The sequence below is a fragment of the Salvelinus sp. IW2-2015 genome, linkage group LG18 (assembly GCF_002910315.2).
Source record: "Salvelinus sp. IW2-2015 linkage group LG18, ASM291031v2, whole genome shotgun sequence".
In the NCBI taxonomy this organism is placed as follows: domain Eukaryota; kingdom Metazoa; phylum Chordata; class Actinopteri; order Salmoniformes; family Salmonidae; genus Salvelinus; species Salvelinus sp. IW2-2015.
Genome location: NC_036858.1, coordinates 57,590,412 through 57,610,800, shown reverse-complemented (window position 1 = coordinate 57,610,800; position 20,389 = coordinate 57,590,412). Strand labels below are relative to the sequence as shown.

The following is a 20,389-nucleotide window of genomic DNA, read 5'->3' as shown; positions in this document are numbered from 1 at the left end:
ATCCACGTATAAGGAATGGTTCAAATTGATGAGTAAAATGTACAACATTTATTGATTGACTGCATGACGTTCTGTAAGGCTTTTAGTACAGTATTGAAAATGTCAGACTGTCCATGGACTCACCATGATAACTTGCCTGTTATGCATATACATCATCAATCAATTATCATCTCATGTACAAATGTGTTCTCTGTCTTCCCTGCAGTGACCTTGCCCTGAGAAACTGCCTGCTGACCGCTGATGTTACAGTGAAGATTGGAGACTACGGCCTGTCACACAATAAGTACAAAGATGACTACTTTGTGACGTCAGACCAGATGTACGTGCCACTGCGTTGGATCGCTCCAGAACTCATAGATGAAGTCCATGGCAACCTACTGGTGGTAGGCCAGAGCAAACAGAGCAACGTCTGGTAAGAACATCAATCGACCGATAGATAGATAGATAGATAGATAGATAGATAGATAGATAGATAGATAGATTGATTCAGCCAAATTCTGGATGAAGACCAATCTCAATGGAGCATGCTTTTTAGTCGAGGAATCTGTGTCCAGGAAACCGACCCTATCTGGATTTTGGTCTCAGTGATCGTAATTGCCCAATGTTTTCCCCAATAAATATGGGTTGTTATGCTTTACATGTAAGTAAGCATTTCACTGTTAGTCCACACCTTTTGTTTACGAAATATGTGTCATTTGATTTGATGTGTTGCTCTTCCCCGTGATTCTATAGTCTGATGTTGAGTGTTTTTTCAGGTCTCTGGGCGTGACTATCTGGGAGTTGTTTGAGTTGGGCAACCAGCCGTACAGACACTATTCTGACAGACAGGTCCTGACCTACGCTGTGAGGGAACAGCAGCTCCGACTGCCCAAGCCCCTGCTCAATATACCCCTGGCAGAGCGCTGGTGAGTCTCTCTCACACACAAACACACACACACACACACACACACACACACACACACACACACACACACACACACACACATACACACATATATTCTGCATCCCAAATGGCACAGTATTTCCTATTTAGTGCCTAGGGCTCTGGTCAAACATTGTGCACTAAATAGAGAGTCGTGTGACATTTTGGACACAGACATAAAATGACTGATGTGTGATGTACTACTTTTGACTACAGCCGATAGATTCATTTGTGGTTCATTATATCTTCCTGTATCCCATGGTTGTTGTAATGGTTGTTGTGGTGTGTGTGTGTGTGTGTGTATGTGTGTGTGTGTGTGTGTGTGTGTGTGTGTGTGTGTGTGTGTGTGTGTTCTTGTGTCACCAGGTATGAGGTGATGCAGTTCTGCTGGCTCCAACCAGACCAGAGGCCCAATGCAGAGGAGGTCCACCTGTTACTCAGCTACCTGTGTGCCAAGGGGGCCAACGAGGCCGAGGAGGACTTTGAGAGGCGCTGGAACTCCCTGCGTCCCAACCCCAACGCTGGCCCCAACAACAGCCTCCACCATGGGGCAGGAGCCCTGGCCATTGGTACGTTTACGCCACTTTTTATTGCTCCTGTCTACTTTGCATTATGTTTTTTTGTCTGCTTCTGTTTGAAATGAAAATACAAATCTGCACACTGCTCTTCTCAGTATCACTTTAGTTCAGAGAAATATACTGTCCTCAAACCACCCAAATTAAGAAGAAATAGTGTGTGATTATAAATGTTTACTCATAACTCGGGGTGGCAGGTTGCCTAGTGGTTAGAGCGTTGGACTAGTAACCGAAAAGTCGGTAGATCGAATCCCCGAGCTGACAAGGTAAAAATCTGTTGTTCTGCCCCTGAACAAGGCTGTTAACCCTCTGTTCCCCGGTAGGCTGTCATTGTAAATAAGAATTTGTTCTTAACTGACTTGCCTAGTTAAATAAAGGTAAAAAAAGACTCACATACTCAGGGCCCACCAACCCTGCTTTAGTTGATTAAGGTCTGCTGCTGTTTGACATGAAATTTCCCCTTAGGGGATTACCAAAGTACTTATCTGTCTACAGACCTCCCCTCCTCCTCCTTCCCCCTGCTGGAGCAGTTCTCTGGATGCGACGGCTACCACAGCGAGTCAGGAGATGATATACTGACCGTGACCGAGACCAGCCACGGCCTGAACTTCGAGTACAAGTGGGAGAAGGCTCAGGCGGGGGCGGAGCAGCCTTACCACCGTGATGCCTTGTCCTCCAGCGGTACCCTGGGGGCCGTCAACTACCACCGCCAGGACCTGTACTACCCCCCTGGGCCAGGGGGCATGGTGGGGGGCTGTGGTGGGGTGGCCTACTACGAGCCCAAGATGCTGCATGGTTCTGGGGTCGGGGTGGTGCCGGTGCTCAGCGCCTGTAGTCCTTCAGTGAGCGCTGAGTACTACGTCCGCATGGAGGAGCCTGGTGTGGACTGTCACATCAACATGGACCTGGACTACACCATGTGCTCCTACAGCCCAGACTACCAGGGCAGCAACGGGAGCTTCCTGACAGGCAGTGGCAGTGCAGACTCAGGGGATTGTATTATGGGGATGGGTGCATGTCCCTCCCAGGCCCACTCCAAGCCTGTGGACTCCTACTGGTCGGCAGACATCTGTAAAGCTGGGGGTGGTGGAGCGTATGACTCGGACCCAGATGGAAGCCCGGCCATCTCCCTGACCATGGAACCCCTGCTGGGGCAAGTCTCTGACTCCAGCCCCCTGAGACCCTGGGAGGCTGGTCATTACGTCTCCTACAAGGACCGGGATGGGGGGTTCTACTACGAACACTCACCCCCTATGGGCATAGGCCACCACATGGGTCTGGGTCTGGACCATCACCAGCACTACCTGATGGGGCGGGAACACTCTCCCCCTGAGCCCCACCAGGAGAGCTGGGGGTCCCGGAGCCTGCGTCAGGCCCTGGGGGAACTGGAAAACCCTCTGGGGATATCTCCCTCCATCAGTACCCCTCCCCAGGGTGGTGGTCCTCCTTTTGGGGTAGGGGACCCCTACCTGGAGACGACCGAGGGACCAGGCTCCATCATTGGGGGGAGTAGCGTCACTGGGGGTTACTATGACATGATGGGTTCTCTGAGGAAAACCATGCCGACCATGCCAGGCCACACCCACTCAGTCAGCATCACCATGGCGTCGGAAGACTCGGACGAGGAAGAGGATATATTCTCAGAGAGGCAGAGAATCAACAGTAGTAATACCTGGCCCTCTAATCTCTCTAACCACTGCACTAACAACAACAGTCTAGGCCTGGGCCGTAGTAGACAGGCTGGCTGTAGGCAACAACAGGATGCCTATGTAGACTTCCTCTACACTATGCCCACTACCGACATAGAGGACTCGTGGCCTGAGGAGCACAACCTGACCTTCCGCTCCTCTGTCTCTGCTGCAGTTAAACCCATAGACTACCTGGAGGCTACGGCAGCTTCGGCTAAAGACAGCAGCTGTCTATCCCTGGGGAAGCATCATACCCTGATACCCTCCGATGACGCCTACAACACCTACATCTATCTGTGCCATGAGAGGGAGGGGGAGAGGGAGGTGAAGCCACCACCAATCGAGTGCTGCCACTCTCATTTCGTCGACCCCCTCACAGGCCTAGTGGTGCGAAACTACACCTGTGATGGCTACAGAGATCAGATTGTAGAGATGCTCAACAACGAGGAAGAGAGTGTGAATCTGTCCCCAGCACCGGGAGGGCCTAGTGTGTCTAAATCAACCCTGACACACAACACTAACACAACCACAACCGTAACCAACCTTGACCACCCTGAGCAGTATGTTGACATCACTATGGACGATACCCTTTCCATAGACCACAAGCAAGAGGTTGTCACAGAAAACAAAGGGGTTCTCACTGATCCTAAACCAGAGGACATGACTATGGATATGGCTGCCCCACTTCCCTCAGTGAATGTGCCTGGCCTAGTCTGCTTGGTTGAGCCAGAGTCAGAGCTGAGCCATACGTTAGACAGCGGCCTGGACAGAGACCACTGCTCCAGCATCAGTCTAGTGGACATCTCCGACTGCTATACCGACGACGATGATGAAGACGATGACATTACTGACGTGACCTCAGGGATCTTTGCTGACGAGGCGTCGGCCGGGGACCTTAACGCCTCCCCCTCCTTGGCCCGTCCCCTCAAGTCCCTGCAGAAGCAGGTGGGAACACCCGATTCCATGACTTCCATGGACTCCATGGACCTGATGCCTTTAGCGGCCGGCTCCACCACAGAGCCATTCAGCCCTGCCTCCAGCTCCTCCCACCCATCTAGTTCGTCCCCCAAGGCAATGGATAGCGGGTACGACACAGAGAATAACGAGAGCCCAGAGTTCGTCCTCAAGGAGCCCCACAATGAGCCCCGGGACCCAAAGACATTCACCCAGCCACTTGGGGAGTCTGTCCTGGACACCAGCCTGGATGAAGAGGGGGAGGAGGGGGAAGAGGAGGCCGAGGTGGCCCCACCGGAGGATGAGGATGAACCTACCCTGGATGAAGATGTGACTCTAGCAGCCTCACAGACCACAGACAAAGAGAAGGAGCTGGCCCCCCTCAGTGACAAGAACCCTTACAGGGACTCTGCCTACTTTTCTGACTATGAGAACGAGCGCCTTTCCAGGGATGATGAGGATGAGAAAGTGGGGGATGATGAAAATGTAGGAGTGGAGGAGGGAGAAGAGGAGGAGAGCCTGACAAAGAAGAGGGATCTCAGCCCTCTTCATATAGAGGAAGAGGAGGAGGGAGAAGAGGAGGAGAGCCTGACAAAGAAGAGGGAACTCAGCCCTCTTCATATAGAGGAAGAGGAGGAGGGAGAGGGGGAGGTGAGCCTGACAGAGAAGGGGGAACTCAGCCCTCTTCATATAGAGGAGGAGAGCCTGACAGAGAAGAGGGAACTCAGCCCCCTTCATATAGAGGAAGAGGAGGAGAGCCTGACAGAGAAGAGGGAACACAGCCCTCTTCATATAGAGGAAGAGCTGGAAGGAAATGAGACCTCAGCTCTTCTGGAGGAGAGTGAAGACCCAGAGATGGAAGGATGCCTGACAGAAGAGTGCACCCAGGATGAAGGGCTAGAGCTGGGGCTAGAGCTAGAGCTGGCCTCCATTCTCTCTGGAGAAGTAGAGGCAGGGTCAGAAGGATGGCCTACCCAGGAGAAACCCTCTTCTCTGGGAGACTGGGCTGCAGAGGTGGTGGGGGCTATGGAGGAAGCCCTGGGTGAACTCCAGAGGAGCACTGAAACCAACTCTGGTACCAAGGAGGAAGAGGATGAAGGAGAGCAAAGGGACATGGAGGACTCATCTGAAGCCTTAGAAACAGCAGACGTCCTAGAAGAAGCATTTACCAAAATGCCAGAGACCCTCGAGAAGGACGATAATGACGAAGAGAACAGTCCTCCCGCACGGCGTCGACGCTTCTCCTTCTCTCCTCCCCCTCCCTCCACCCCTCCTCTCTCCTCTCCTCCCCCTCCCTCCACCCCTTCTCCTCCTCTCCCCCCGATGACTCCCCCTCTGGGCCGGCAGTTGCCCATGGATGGGGGGGAGGCAGACGAGGAGGACGGAGATGGTGACTTCGATGACAGTGAGTCAGACGAGGAGCTGAGCAGTTACAGTGTTCAGGGGGAGCAGAGTGGAGGGGAGGAGAGCGGGGAGGAGAACCATGCTGTACCGATTGTGGTGAGCGACTGCAGCGATGCTCATAACCTACGTAGTCTACTGAAGGTGCCCACCACGCTCACCTCCGAGTCGCTTGCTGATGACCTGCTGGAACGAAAGAAGAAGGTGGTGTCCTTCTTTGATGATGTCACTGTTTACCTGTTTGACCAGGTGAGTAGTCAATCACAGATGAAGGAAAACAAGATAAATTAAAGGGTAGTTTCTGCATCATGCTAGTTCACAAGTTCATGGTCATTTTTCAGCATTTTTCATTCTATCTAAGTCACATGGTATAAGACAAATAAGATATTTTTTTGTGCCTTGAATTAAACTAGACATACTACTATAGACACTGAACAAAAATATAAACGCAACATGTAAAGTGTACTTTACATGTTGTACTCCAAGATACTCCATCCACCTGACAGATGTGTCATATTAAGAAGCTGATTAAACTGCATGATTATTACACAGGTGCGCCTTGTGCTGGGGACAATGAAAGGCACTTTAAAATGTGCAATTTTGTCGCACAGCACAATACCACAGATGTCTCAGGTTTTGAGAGAGTGTGCAATTGGCATGTTGACTGCAGGAATGTCCACCAGAGCTGTTGCCAGAGAATTGAATGTTCATTTCTCTACCATAAACTGCTTCCAACGTCATTTTAGAGAATTTGGTAGTACGTCCAACCGGCCAGCCCAGGACCTCCACATCCGGCTTCTTCACCTGAGGGATCGTCTGAGGGGGGGTGCTAAGGAGTATTTCTGTCTTTAATAAAGCCCTTTTGTGTGGAAAAAAATCATTCTTATTGGCTCTGCCTGGCTCCCTGCTAGGTGGGGCTGGGTGCCAAGTGGGTGGGCCTATGCCCTCCATGGTCCACCCATGGCTGCACCCCTGCCCAGTCATGTGAAATCCATAGATTAGAGCCTAATGCATTTATTTAAATTGACTTATTTCCTTATATGAACTGTAACTCGGTAAAATCTTAGAAATGTTTGCATGTTGCGTTTATATTTTTGTTCAGTATATTTTTGTTTAAAATGCACACTAACCATAGTTCTAACCTTTTGACTACTGTCCGTTTCCAGCAGAGCCCGACTAAAGAGCTGGCTGAGCATGGTTTCCCTCCAGAGCCTGAGACCAGCGGACAGGGTTCAGAGGGCAAACAACCAACCTCTGATGACTCCTCAGATGGAAACATCTCAGAAGAGAGTAAGTACACTAGTCCAGAGTCCACTACTTACATTGAAACATTGATTGAAGTCAATCACATCTTCATTTCATAATCAATCACAAATCTATGGGGTTAGATGTGTAAAATATAAGAGGCGGATGTTTCCAATCTGCTCCTTTCTCTTCCTCTCTCCATACCTACTTTCCACCCTCCCTCCGTCTCTCTTCCTTTCCTCTACCTTCCTCCCTCTCTCTCTTCAGGTGCAGGGTATGAGTGGGAGGATGACTTCCCCTTGTTGCCCCTCCCGACTTCCATATCCAAGATGGCTGCCTCCTCCTCAGCCTCAACCCTCCACACCCAGCCTGCCCTCCACATCCAAGGCCCCGGAGCCCAAACCAGCGGTGCAGTACTCCCGTTTCACCGTTTCCCCTAGCCATGTGTCTCGCTTCTCCATCACACACGTCTCTGACTCCGACATAGACTCTGGTCCAGGTGAGTCTCGATGTTTCATTAGAAACATGTCTGAGGAGAACTAATTGTATGGATTTACTATAGGTGATAATGAACATTAATGAATTAGTTTGTAACTATCCCCTCTCTTCTCTCTCTCACTCTCTCTCGCCCTTTCTCTCCTCTCTCTCTCTCTCTCTCCCTCTCTCTCTCTCTCTCTCCCTCTCTCTCTCCCTCTCTCTCTTCTCTCTCTCTCTCTCTCTCTCTCTTCTCTTCTCTCTCTCTCTCTCTCTCTCCCTCTCTCTCTCCTCTCTCTCGTCTCTCTCTCTCTCTCTCTCCTCTCTCCTCTCTCTCTCTCTCTCCTCTCTCTTCTCTCTCTTCTCTCTCTCTTCTCTCTTCTCTCTCTCTCTCTCTCTCTCTCTCTCTCTCTCTCTTCTCACTCTTCTCCCTCTCTCTCTCTCTCTCCTCTCTGCCAAACTCGTTCCATCTCTGGCAGGGAGCAGTGAGGATGGGGACAGAGAGTAGAACAGCACCACAGCCACCCAGGAGCTGCACCACATAAACTTAGCGTGACTTTTATGTAGAGCTTTTTGGACATCAGGTTCTGAAAAGACAGTGCCTCTTATTGTTTATGGTGTGGGAGAAGAGGGGAAAGAGAATCAACTCTTATGAGAATATAGAAAATAATATATGATAATACAGTTGAAGTTGGAAGTTTACATACACCTTAGCCAAATACATTTAAACTCAGCTTTTCACAATTCCTGACATTTAATCCTAGTAAAAATTCCCTGTCTTAGGTCAGTTAGGATCACCACTTTATTTTAAGAATGTGAAATGTCAGAACAATACTAGAGAGAATGATTTATTTCAGCTTTTATTTATTTCATCACATTCCCAGTGGGTCAGAAGTTTACATACACTCAATTAGTATTTGGTAGCATTGCCTTTAAATTGTTTAACTTGGGTCAAACGTTTCGGGTAGCCTTCCACAAGCTTCCCACAATAAGTTGGGTGGATTTTGGCCCATTCCTCCTGGCAGAGCTGGTGTAACTGAGTCAGGTTTGAAGGCCTCCTTGCTCGCACATGCTTTTTCAGTTCTGCCCACAAATGTTCTATAGGATTGAGGTCAGGGCTTTGTGATAACCATTCCAATACCTTGACTTTGTTGTCCTTAAGCCATTTTGCCACAACTTTGGAAGTATGCTTGGGTTCATTGTCCATTTGGAAGACCCATTTGCGACCAAGCTTTAATTTCCTGACTGATGTCTTGAGATGTTGCTTCAATATATCCACATAATTTTCCTCCTGATGATGCCATCTATTTTGTGAAGTGCACCAGTCCCTCCTGCAGCAAAGCACCCCCACAACATGATTCTGCCACCCCCGTGCTTCACGGTTGGGATGGTGTTCTTCGGCTTGCAAGAAAGTGGTTCCGTTCATCACAAAGCCCTGACCTCAACTGAAAAAGCATGTGCGAGCAAGGAGGCCTACTAACCTGTCTGTTACACCAGCTCTGTCAGGAGGAATGAGCCAAAATTCACCCAACTTATTGTGGGAAGCTTGTGGAAGGCTACCTGAAACGTTTGACCCAGGTTAAACAATTTAAAGGCAATGCTACCAAATACTAATTGAGTGTATGTAAACTTCTGACTCACTGGGAATGTGATGATAGAAATTAAAGCTGAAATAAATCATTCTCTCTACTATTATTCTTATTTTTCACATTCTTAAAATATAGTGGTGATACTAACTGACCTAAAACAGGGAATTCTTACGAGGATTTAATGTCAGGAATTGTGAAAAAACTTCGTTTAAATGTATTTGGCTAAGGTGTATGTAAACTTCCGACTTCAATTGTAAATACACAGAGTAATATACGTTACAAAGAACTTATATGCAGGTCAAGACTTTTATGTTGCGTTCAACATATTTTTTGAGCGACAACACAAATCTAAGGACGAACTTTGGGACGTTGTTTGCAACCATAGTCATCACTCATTTACAGTATGTTATGGAGAGCAAAAAACATGGGTATCAAAACAGAACACACCATGTACCCCACTCAGAGGAGGGGGGAGTGAAGAAATGGAGGAAAGGACAGAATCCAGGCTTTTCACTGAAGGATCGGTGTTGGAAAGTGACCAACAACATATCTTTGAGACATTGCTTCACCCGTCCTCTTCAAATATAAATGAAATAGCACATGTAATATAATAATGTTACATGTTTCCAAACACTTTTACATCCATTGAAGAGAATAATGGGACACCTAAGTGTATGTGAAGGAATGGAGCTATTGAACAAGGCAGAAAGTTGTTGCCTTGAAATGACTGTGTATTAGCAGAGATGATCAATGCTGCATTTAGTGACTTCAGAGTTTTCTATCAGGAGTAGGACCACCACTGTATTGTACTGTATGTATCACCCTTATGATTTCCACCAATCAGAATTCCAGAGTCACTATTCCTCTCCCTCTGTCTGTGTGGGTCACTATTCCCCTCCCTCTGAATGCCTGGGGTGTAATCATTAGTGCACACCGTAGCAAACAGTTGCAAAACGTTTTGCGAAGGAAAACAAATTCAGGTATGTTCTTCCCCTGTTGGTTCCGTTTGCTTCCGTTTTGGTTCTAGTGAATCCACCTCTGCTTTTACATACATCCCTGGACCTAAGCTATTGTTCAAATCCATCAAGTCAGTTTTGAGGCAATATCATTCAGATGACTTTTAATAAATGCTGTACTTATTTTTTGGGATTTTGGATCCACGTGCTTTGCAGCAGATAGTGTGGGTAAATCACAGCATATGTTGGCTTCTGTGTTGAGCTTCACGTCATCACATGCTGTGTAATAGGTCTCCTTGTCTTGAGGTGGAGATTCTTTGTTAAATGGTCAAAGAACGTGTACATTTCCGATTCTGAAAGGCGTACTGCAGTATAAGAACAGCAAGCTTACAAATACACAGATAAACTTACAGATACAGTAGCATATCATTTTTATAGAAAACGTTTGATGAAATTATCACTTTTAAGAAATATGAAACCTAAAAATGAAATTTAAAGAATGGAAGAACAAACAAATGATTTTCAAGTGGCTCAAGTGGCTTCGGTAACATGTTGAAGATTAAATAATCCAATGACTATTGGAAGAGCACAGAACTGAGTACTTGTTCAGTGTTAACATATTGTTTATGTTCAGCTGTGTGGTGGTCAAGGGTTTGTCGTTGTGTAATGTTTCACGATTGTGTTCATGATTTTAACAATGGAAAGTGCATTTAGAATTTATGGACCTTTAACTTTGCTATGTACAGTATGTGAAAATGTATGTACTATAGAAAGGAAGACGGGTGGTTGTGGGTGTAACATAGAACACATTCCATACAGTCAGGCTGGTAAGATAATGCAGTATTACATCAGTATCACTGTAGCATGGTCGCAGGTATGTTTGTGCAGTCTTGCCTACCTCAATCACCATAGTTTGGCAAGACAGTACAAACAGATCTGGGACCAGGCTAATATCACTGTAGGCTTTAGCTTCAAAGAACCAGGGTGCCAATTCAGTTCAACACATAGATTTAGAATTACATACAGTAGGTTCTATTTCTATGGTTCACAGATCCACTCTAGTCTCCATGCAGTCAGTGTGTTCTGTTTGTTTGCCTTTCTAGAGCTTTAATATTGTTCACTAGTATAGTGTCTATAGATCTATCTAAACCGCCGTCTGTGTATGTACTATTTTTATATCTCAAAAAAAGAAAGAAAATTTTAAGAATATCAAGAAATGACCTGGAAGTGGCAGATAAAAGGAGATGTCTTTGTTTTATTGTTGCCAAAGAGATATATTTAATGAAGTCATGAGGCAAACAGGAACAGGAATATATATTTGATCTATAATGTTTTAACACTACAGATGTAGGATCTTAATTTGAGACAGTTTGCTACAGCAGGAAAATAATCCTGCAGCAACAGGAAATGTGAATTTTGTGGGTTATAATTCATGGACATTTTTGTAGGGCTTGATACAATTTTCAAAGTGGAAATTACAAACTTCCAAAGGCTTTTTAAACATCAAATACTCTACAATTTTGAAACGTCCTGCATTGTAGGAAAGTTCTCCTGCAACAGGGTGATCAAATTAAGATCCTACATCTGTATAGCGAGACGATAGCCTGGGTACCAGTCTGTTTGTGTCATCAATGCTCTCCTTGTAATGATGACACAAACCGACTGGTACCCAGGCTAGTGAGACGAAGGGGGTATTGTGATAAGGAGCAACATTTGGTAATGTGCAGGTTGTGATTTAAACGAGCAGGACTAGTTTAGGGATGCTGTCAGTAAATGTGCCCCACCCACACTCACTTACTGGTCACATGGTTACTTTCTGTACCTTATTATGAAATAAAAATAAAGTCTGTTTTACACATGGATGTGGGTCTCATGTATTACATAGCCTGGTCCCAAATCTGTTTGTGCTCTCTAGCCAACTCATAATTTTACATAATGTACAATGTAAAAACATGAAGCAAAGAGAGTATAAAAGGAGACGTGCTTTTCAAGAATTTCTTATAAACACAGTACAAACACACAGGTAATATCTGGAATATACTCTGCAATATCACTTTATTTTCTCTAGTAAATTCAGTGTTTTTTCTATAAATTTACAGACAAATGAAACGGGATGAGAAGCAAATACATTTATGAAATAGTACGAAATACAACAACTCCTTTGTATTTTTATGTATTAATGTCATACTATACAGTTGATATATGCATGAATGCTTAATATCATTGTTTTTCTGTCATTTAAAATATGAGAATAACAGTGAAAAGCATTTGAATGCTCTAACTTAAAGTATTGTGTATAACATGTACCTTTTCTTTCTCCGTCTCTCCTAATCTAGTGTGCGGCTCAGACTCATGTAGAAATGTGTTTCTACAAGCCGCCATGCCCTGAGCTCTTTATATTCTCCCTGATACAGGCCCTTTAATATACTATATAACATAGTTTACTTTGTGACAAATGTATTGCTCACACAAACAAATTCAAAGAAATTCCTCCAAATCTTACAAATCGCTAATAGCAAGAAGTAAAATACGACTAGATCATAGAACTAGACACCCACAATAAAATAGATCAAACAATTACATTTTCTTAAGCATATGCATACATTATTAACAAATAACAGATTCAGTCATAATTTACTGCATACAGTTTATTACTGTTTTCAAATGCTTTAATTGTATTGAAGAGGCAGTCCAAGCCTAGGTGTGCTTGAATGCTATGGATAGTTCAGTCTGTGCTAAAACTTGTGCAGCACATGGTCTACAGTACTTGTGAAAGATTAGTCCTGTGTGTGCTTGGATTTGTCAAACAAAATCAGGGTTCTTCTCTTCCAATTGGCTGGCTAAACGTATCTGTGCTTCACAGCAACCAATCAGAGGCAAGAATAATAGGAAGTAGAGCATGGAGTTAATAGAGGATTGGAGGAGGAGACTGGTCATCGACAGAGATGAGAGGCCTGGGTTGGTCCTCAGTGGCCTGGGCTGGTTCCTCCTGAGGCAGAGGGACACTGTACGGACAAGAGGGAGGGAAGACGGATAGGTGGAAGGAAGGGAGGAAAACAGGAGGAAGGGATAGGGACAGAAGGGATGAAGAACGGGAGGAGAGGTGGAGGGAACCAACTGATCCATTAGTTATTAACACTAAACATTACGGAGTACAGAGTAGAGAAGTTTGGCGAGTGAGTTTGGAGCAGCCCTGAATGAAGATGGAATAAGGGTGAAATAAGGCTTTGATGTGTGCGCAAGGCAAGCATCATGCAACAAAACCATCAGCAGAGAATTACGTTTCTGTTAAGGCTCTATGCAGTCTGTGTTGCTGAAGCTTTAGAAATGTGCGATAGAAATGTAAAAGTAATTTCCGATTGAGCCGACATAAGCAGCATTTACCGTGAATGCAGTCTCCGCTAACACAGGAACATTGCCTTGAAATGTATATACGCTGTAATGCTGAACTTGCGCGATGCATATTGAATAGAGCCCTAAATTAATATTTTCAGAATGTATATCATTATCTGGGTGGACTGCACAACCAATGCCCATCCCTGATTGGTTGGCGAGACACAGAATGAAAGCACATCAATGAAGACAAATATCCACTGTTTTCCGCCAAGTGACATCACTCCTATGTGAGACAATCTGACGTAAGACAATAAAATAATGTCAACTGTTCAAGAGATAGTGGGGAGTTCCAAAATAACACCCCATTCCCCAAATAGTATGCTGGCTCTGCAAAACAATTATACACTATATAGGGAATAGGGTGCAATTTCAGACAAAGCCATAGAATGGGCAATGGGCTAGGACCCTCCTCATGAAACCAGATGATGACAGGGAGGTGCACTAAGATAGCGGAAGTGAAAGATAGCAAGGCACATAGAAGGGAGAGGAAGCTGGTGAATGGCTGATATTTTGGCTGAATGGTAACATGGGAATCATCTTGTCACTTACGAGGGGTCCGTTTGACTCAAAAGCGGGCAAACTGTTCACTCAAAAGTCCCAAACTGAAAAGGTAAACAGTCCTATGGTGTGAACATTCATGTTCATTTAAAACGATGGGTAAATCATATAACTTACTCTTCACTACATTGTCTAACTTATTAGTAAACTAACCATAGCCACAGTGTTCAAATAATAATAACATATTTATAACATATTTACATTTGTTTGAACTTATACTTTACATACACAATTAATCATTTAAAGACAGAAAAACATATTCAAAACACTGTTTTCACATAAGTACACTGTAAAATAAAATCCTGTTGTTTTTACGTTAACTTACTGGCAGCCAGTTACAGTGGGGCAAAAAAGTATTTAGTCAGCCACCAATTGTGCAAGTTCTCCCACTTAAAAAGATGAGAGAGGCCTGTAATTTTAATCATAGGTACACTTCAACTATGACAGACAAAATGAGAAAAAAAATCCAGAAAATCACATTGTAGGATTTTTTATGAATTTATTTGCAAATTATGGTGGAAAATAAGTATTTGGTCACCTACAAACAAGCAAGATTTCTGGCTCTCACAGACCTGTAACATCTTCTTTAAGAGGCCCCTCTGTCCTCCACTCGTTACCTGTATTAATGGCACCTGTTTGAACTTGTTATCAGTATAAAAGACACCTGTCCACAACCTCAAACAGTCAACACTCCAAACTCCACTATGGCCAAGACCAAAGAGCTGTCAAAGGACACCAGAAACAAAATTGTAGACCTGCACCAGGCTGGGAAGACTGAATCTGCAATAGGTAAGCAGCTTGGTTTGAAGAAATCAACTGTGGGAGCAATTATTAGGAAATGGAAGACATACAAGACCACTGATAATCTCCCTCGATCTGGGGCTCCACGCAAGATCTCACCCCGTGGGGTCAAAATGATCACAAAGAATGGTGAGCAAAAATCCAGAACCACGGGGGACCTAGTGAATGACCTGCAGAGAGCTGGGACCAAAGTAACAAAGCAAACCATCAGTAACACACTACGCCGCCAGGGACTCAACTCCTGCAGTGCCAGACGTGTCCCCTGCTTAAGCCAGTACATGTCCAGGCCCGTCTGAAGTTTGCTAGAGAGCATTTGGATGATCCAGAAGAAGATTGGGAGAATGTCATATGGTCAAGTGAAAAACAAAATATAACTTTTTGGTAAAAACTCAACTTGTCGTGTTTGGAGGACAAAGAATGCTGAGTTGCATCCAAAGAACCACCATACCTACTGTGAAGCATGGGGGTGGAAACATCATGCTTTGGGGCTGTTTTTCTGCAAAGGGACCAGGACGACTGATCCATGTAAAGGAAAGAATGAATGGGGCCATGTATCGTGAGATTTTTGAGTGAAAACCTCCTTCCATCAGCAAGGGCATTGAAGATGAAACGTGGCTGGGTCTTTCAGCATGACAATGATCCCAAACACACCGCCCGGGCAACGAAGGAGTGGCTTCGTAAGAAGCATTTCAAGGTCCTGGAGTGGCCTAGCCAGTCTCAGATCTCAACCCCATAGAAAATCTTTGGAGGGAGTTGAAAGTCCGTGTTGCCCAGCAACAGCCCCAAAACATCACTGCTCTAGAGGAGATCTGCATGGAGGAATGGGCCAAAATACCAGCAACAGTGTGTGAAAACCTTGTGAAGACTTACAGAAAACATTTGACCTCTGTTATTGCCAACAAAGGGTATATAACAAAGTATTGAGATAAACTTTTGTTATTGACCAAATACRTATTTTCCACCATAATTTGCAAATAAATTCATTAAAAATCCTACAATGTGATTTTCTGGATTTTTTTTTCTCATTTTGTCTGTCATAGTCTCTCATCTTTTTAAGTGGGAGAACTTGCACAATTGGTGGCTGACTAAATAACTTTTTTGCCCCACTGTACCTGTAAATTACTGTAAGAAAAGCTACAGAATGTTATCGTAAATTCCAAATAAACTGGTTTAACAGTACATTAATGTAAAGAGATGCAGTTAAGAACTGTTAAACCAAAGTTTCTTTGGAATTTACGGTAACATACTGTATCTTTTTTATACAGTAACTTACAGGTAACTGGCTGCCAGTAAGTTACTGTAAAAACAACAGGACTTTTTTTTACCGTGTATGTTTAGTTTGACATATTTTGACCAAACCGCAACTGATGTTAATAACACTAAAGTTAATAATCTTAGGCTATTATGTCATTCACCAAAGCGTGTTACTCCCCAAAATGCAATTTGTTCAGTACAACAAAACAAAAGAACCAACATAAAAAAAGTCACACGCAAAAAGAGAGGAGCGAGGCAAGCAAGCAGGCACACACAAATAAACAGGCATATGACACGTACACAAACATTCCACCAATCAAACGTCCACAGACAGAGTACTGTAAAGACAGACAACAGTTAAATGGCACGATACCCAGAGCAGGTCAGGAGGACTCACAGGTAAGGTTTATCTGCAGTAAGGAAAAGTACCTGTTTGGGAGCAGCAGGAGGAGCTGGCCGGCTGGGGTATAGCGGTGGATCGGGGGTTGTTTGGATAGTTCCGCTAACACTTTGTTTGGATAGTCCCCATACAGATGTTCAGTAAATATTCAAACAGTTTAACAAACTATCCACTAACCCTAGTTCCACCCACAAACTCTAACCCTCACAAGCTGCTATAAAACAACAAAGATGCAGTTTGAGCATCTATAGACCATCGATAGGGGACTATCTAAATAAAACGGGACCTACTGTACTGTACTAGAAAGGGCAGTGGGCAGACCACAATCCTGACAATAACATCGAGATAGAAGGCGACAGCAAATGTGTAAAGTAAGGTGGGGTGAAGCACTGCATGCATGAGGTAATGGGAGAGGAAGCTAAGGTGACGACTACTTCTACTAGATTTGAACACAAACTAATTTGTACAATAGTAATATGGTTATTGTGGTAACACTTTTCTTGACACACAGCATCATAACACGTTATGACACGGTCATAACCATGTCATAATTAAGTGATAATGCCCGAGAAGCCGGTGTTTGGAGGATATATTGGCACATGTGTTGTTAGGCCCGAGACGAAGTAGAGGTCCGGCAAAACGTTCCAATATATCCTCCAAACACAGACTTTGAAAATTTCAAATAACGATTGACATATTTTCATTAAATTATTATTTTGATGAATGTATTCACTATTTAATTCTTCCACAAGTTATAGTCCCTGACTCGTCAGGACACTGTTGTTCAGAGGAGCTAGACAACAACACAGCGGACACAATCACTTCAAACTGAAGCTGGAAAGACTGCAAACTAGCTGCACCTCGTTCCGTTGAACCTTTTTTCAATGGACATTTCTTTGTATATATCCATAAAAATTATGCCAGCTGTTTCATGATTTCGACTGGCTGAGAAACGCTGCCTGCCTGTCTGTCTCGTCCTGACACCTGACACGTTCATTACAATGGGACAGCTGAAGATCGAATTTGAATATTGAAACAAAGTTTCAAATGTCGGGGAGACAGACAACAAGGTTCATACAAATATCTGCTGTTGAAAACTAAATGTCAGTATAAAATAAATGTGAGATAATGTCTATATACTTTTTATAGTGGAGATCATGTTTATAAAATGCCTGGCTGGGCTGATGAGACAGTGGACTGCTCAGTCAGATGGAACAGAGTAAATAGGCATTTTAACATCATAGATTTAGCCGGTGGGAACTTGTGGAAAAGACACCGGCTGGAATGCGCTTTTAACCAATCAGCATTCAGGATTAGACCAACCCCTTGTATTATGACATAATTTGTCATAATATGGTTATAACATTGTCATGACACACATTTAGACCTGTTGTGAGATATATTGCATTATTTTATGGCTGGTTATGACACTTACGTAAGAGTGTAACAAAAAACACAAAACCTACCATGGTAGCTATTTTACGGCTGGTTATGACAACTACATAAGTGTAAAAAATAATAAAACCTACCACACAAGGCAAAACGTACCATTACACCATAGACTACTTGTCAACAATATGTTTATGTTATTTTAAAATGTTATGAAAATGACCACATTAAATGATCATTGTAATTGTGCACACATTGATATCAGACATGCACCGACCCCAAAGCTATGTTTCTGATGACTGGGATAAATGCAGGAGTAGATTTTAGGAGCAAGACAAGACACCCTCTTTGTGACTGCTGACTGACATAAGGGCAGTATGTAATAGGCCTATCTGGCTTATATGATTATGATGGTCATAATGCTTCTTGACAGTGTTATAAAGTGTATTTTCTTAGTCCAAGTAAATTTACACAGGAAGGCCATAATGCTTTATGACAGTGTCATAAAGTGTATTTTCTACAAGTTATTTAAAATATGATGAAAAAACAAACATGACTGTAAAGAATTAATTACAACAACAACAAAGGACTTAAGACAAAAGGAAAGTTCTTGAACCCCCCCACACATTTGAATAATGTTGGTTTTGACACTCGCATGTAGGTGTCATAACCAGCCATAAAATAATGCAATAATGCAGTATGTCACAACAGGTGTAAATATATGGGTTATGACAGTGTTATGGCCATATTATGACAGGTTGACAAGTTATGTCAGTTGTTATGACATATTATAACATGGTTATGACCGTGTCATGTGTTGTGACGCTGGGTGTCAAGTAAAGTGTTACCATTATTGTTATGCATTTGGATTAATAATGAATTACTTCATCCATGACCAAGTTTGTATTCCCCAAGCATCTTAAATACTTGTTCTACTGCAACACATAACAGTTGTTATAGATTACTCAACCAATGAGAAGCAACTATTGTTGGCCTTTAGCTGTATATCATGTTAGACAAATAAACTAACTTCCCAATTAAGCATAACGGTCTTTAAAATAGAGAAGTGTTATGTTAAAAGTCCCCCGAGATTGCAAAGGCCTTGGAGATAGATGTGCATGAATAAGGGTACAGAAATACAATAGAGTGCTCAACTGAAATAATATTTATTAAGCTTATTTTTATAGTAGAAAGTCACCATACATTTGAGGTCATTTATCAAAATTACACTATCTTGGTGTCCCCCTAAGCATGCACATCAATATCAATCATTCTCTGTACATTATTCCAATTAATCTTCACAACAAAAAATGCATTGTTCCAAAAAACGTAATCACAAATAATAGAAGAATACTATATTGTATTATTATTTTTTAGACTGAGAGTGGGTGTGCCATCTCTTCAGATGTTGCAGTCTGATCACTCATACCTTAGCCTTATTCTAGTGGAGAAAGAAGAAACATTGGCAGCTTCCGGTCGTAGTAACTCGTTTGAGAGCGCTTTTGTCTCTACATTTATCAAAACACAGATAGATAGAGAAGGGGGTTGGCAAAGCTAGGGGAAGACAGGAATTACACACAAACAGTGAGAAGGACAGGGAGCAAGAGAGACACAACAAGGAGACATTTTGTTTGTGGCAGGGAAGGAGTTTTGGGTAGTACAGTTTGGCAGTAAATGTCACTTTTTCTCCCTTTAGCAAATTATAACAATTGAGTCAATCTAATAGGATTTCAAGGAGAATTCAAAGATAGTGTTGTGATAGCAAATAGCCTAATACTTAGCGGTAATCATTTCTGATTTGGACAGGACAGGGGTTGATATCGACAGGTACTGACAGACATACAGACAAACAGACAGACTAGCGTCGTTCTTTATTCAGCACATAGAAATAACAGACATACATATTTTATCCTGCCTCAGATACAGAGTCATGCTTTTTCATTTCCTTTCTTTATTCAAGTCTTTTATTACAAAGACTAAAGTACAAGAAGGCTGAACAAAGTTACAATAACGAATCAACCCTTCTCCCTTTTAAAGGTTTCTCATTTCATGTGTAGTGCAAATATGTGTCAAAATAGCAAGGGACACAGTACATGCAAGCTTATTTATTACGAAGATAAATGGCTATCGATCCAATTCAGTTATTGCCATAATTTGCAGTTGTGCTGAAGGCAAATTATGACTCTTTTAAGGGCATCTGACCCATTCATTGTCTCCAAGGTCTCTGTACAGTATATAACTGGGCAGACTAGAATTACCTATTTGTTCTGTGACATATGGTAATTGCACAGGGGACACGATTAGATTGAATGGTTTATAGATAGAAAACATTTATTGGTGTTGCTCCCAAATCATTATCCTATTGTATGCACAGCAAGAGACTCTGTCGAGTAAATTATTAAAGCTATTTGTAAACAGTTGGCAGCCAGGCAGCACTGATTGAAGGGGATGAGAGAGAATGAGAAGAGAGGGTGTTGCTTTGGCAACATGGTTTACGCACCACGGGCCCTATTCAGACTTGAGATAAGTTGACTTAACATGGACTTAAGTCAAACAATGTTGAATTAACTCCATGTTTTCTTGAATTAAGTCCTACTTAGCAAAGGTCTGAATCGGGCGCCATGAAATGTAGCACCTTTGTCATGGGATGGCAGAGGTGTAGAACAAGTATCTGTTGTCTTTTCTTTCATGCATGAACGCCTGAACGGTAACCCTACTCAGAGCCTTGCATCTCTTTCTTTCAGGGATGAACGCCTGAACGGTAACCCTACTCAGAGCCTTGCATCT

At 43.4% G+C, this 20,389-nt stretch overlaps 2 protein-coding genes across 5 annotated transcripts in view; one reads left to right on the top strand and one right to left on the bottom strand.

The window, feature by feature from the left end:
* The window catches only part of aatkb (apoptosis-associated tyrosine kinase b), an 89,380-nt gene extending 77,714 nt beyond the window's left edge, over window positions 1-11,666 (top strand). The window contains 8 exon segments of the mRNA XM_024008757.2: window positions 206-412; window positions 756-905; window positions 1,289-1,491; window positions 1,993-5,789; window positions 6,707-6,830; window positions 7,053-7,138; window positions 7,140-7,284; window positions 7,739-11,666. Of these exon segments, the coding sequence (XP_023864525.2) occupies window positions 206-412; window positions 756-905; window positions 1,289-1,491; window positions 1,993-5,789; window positions 6,707-6,830; window positions 7,053-7,138; window positions 7,140-7,284; window positions 7,739-7,767 (4,741 nt within the window). The 3' untranslated portion in view covers window positions 7,768-11,666.
* Window positions 11,667-11,845: 179 nt separating this feature from the next.
* Window positions 11,846-20,389, bottom strand: part of baiap2b (BAR/IMD domain containing adaptor protein 2b) — a 179,448-nt gene continuing 170,904 nt past the window's right edge. For 2 of the 4 annotated variants that reach the window (XM_024008222.2, XM_070448729.1), the window contains one exon: window positions 11,847-12,809. In XM_024008222.2, the coding sequence (XP_023863990.1) occupies window positions 12,710-12,809 (100 nt within the window). In that variant the 3' untranslated portion in view covers window positions 11,847-12,709. Of the gene's footprint in view, window positions 12,810-13,749; window positions 13,803-20,389 lie in introns of all 4 variants that reach the window. The other 2 variants (XM_070448728.1, XM_070448730.1) reach the window with 2 other exon arrangements.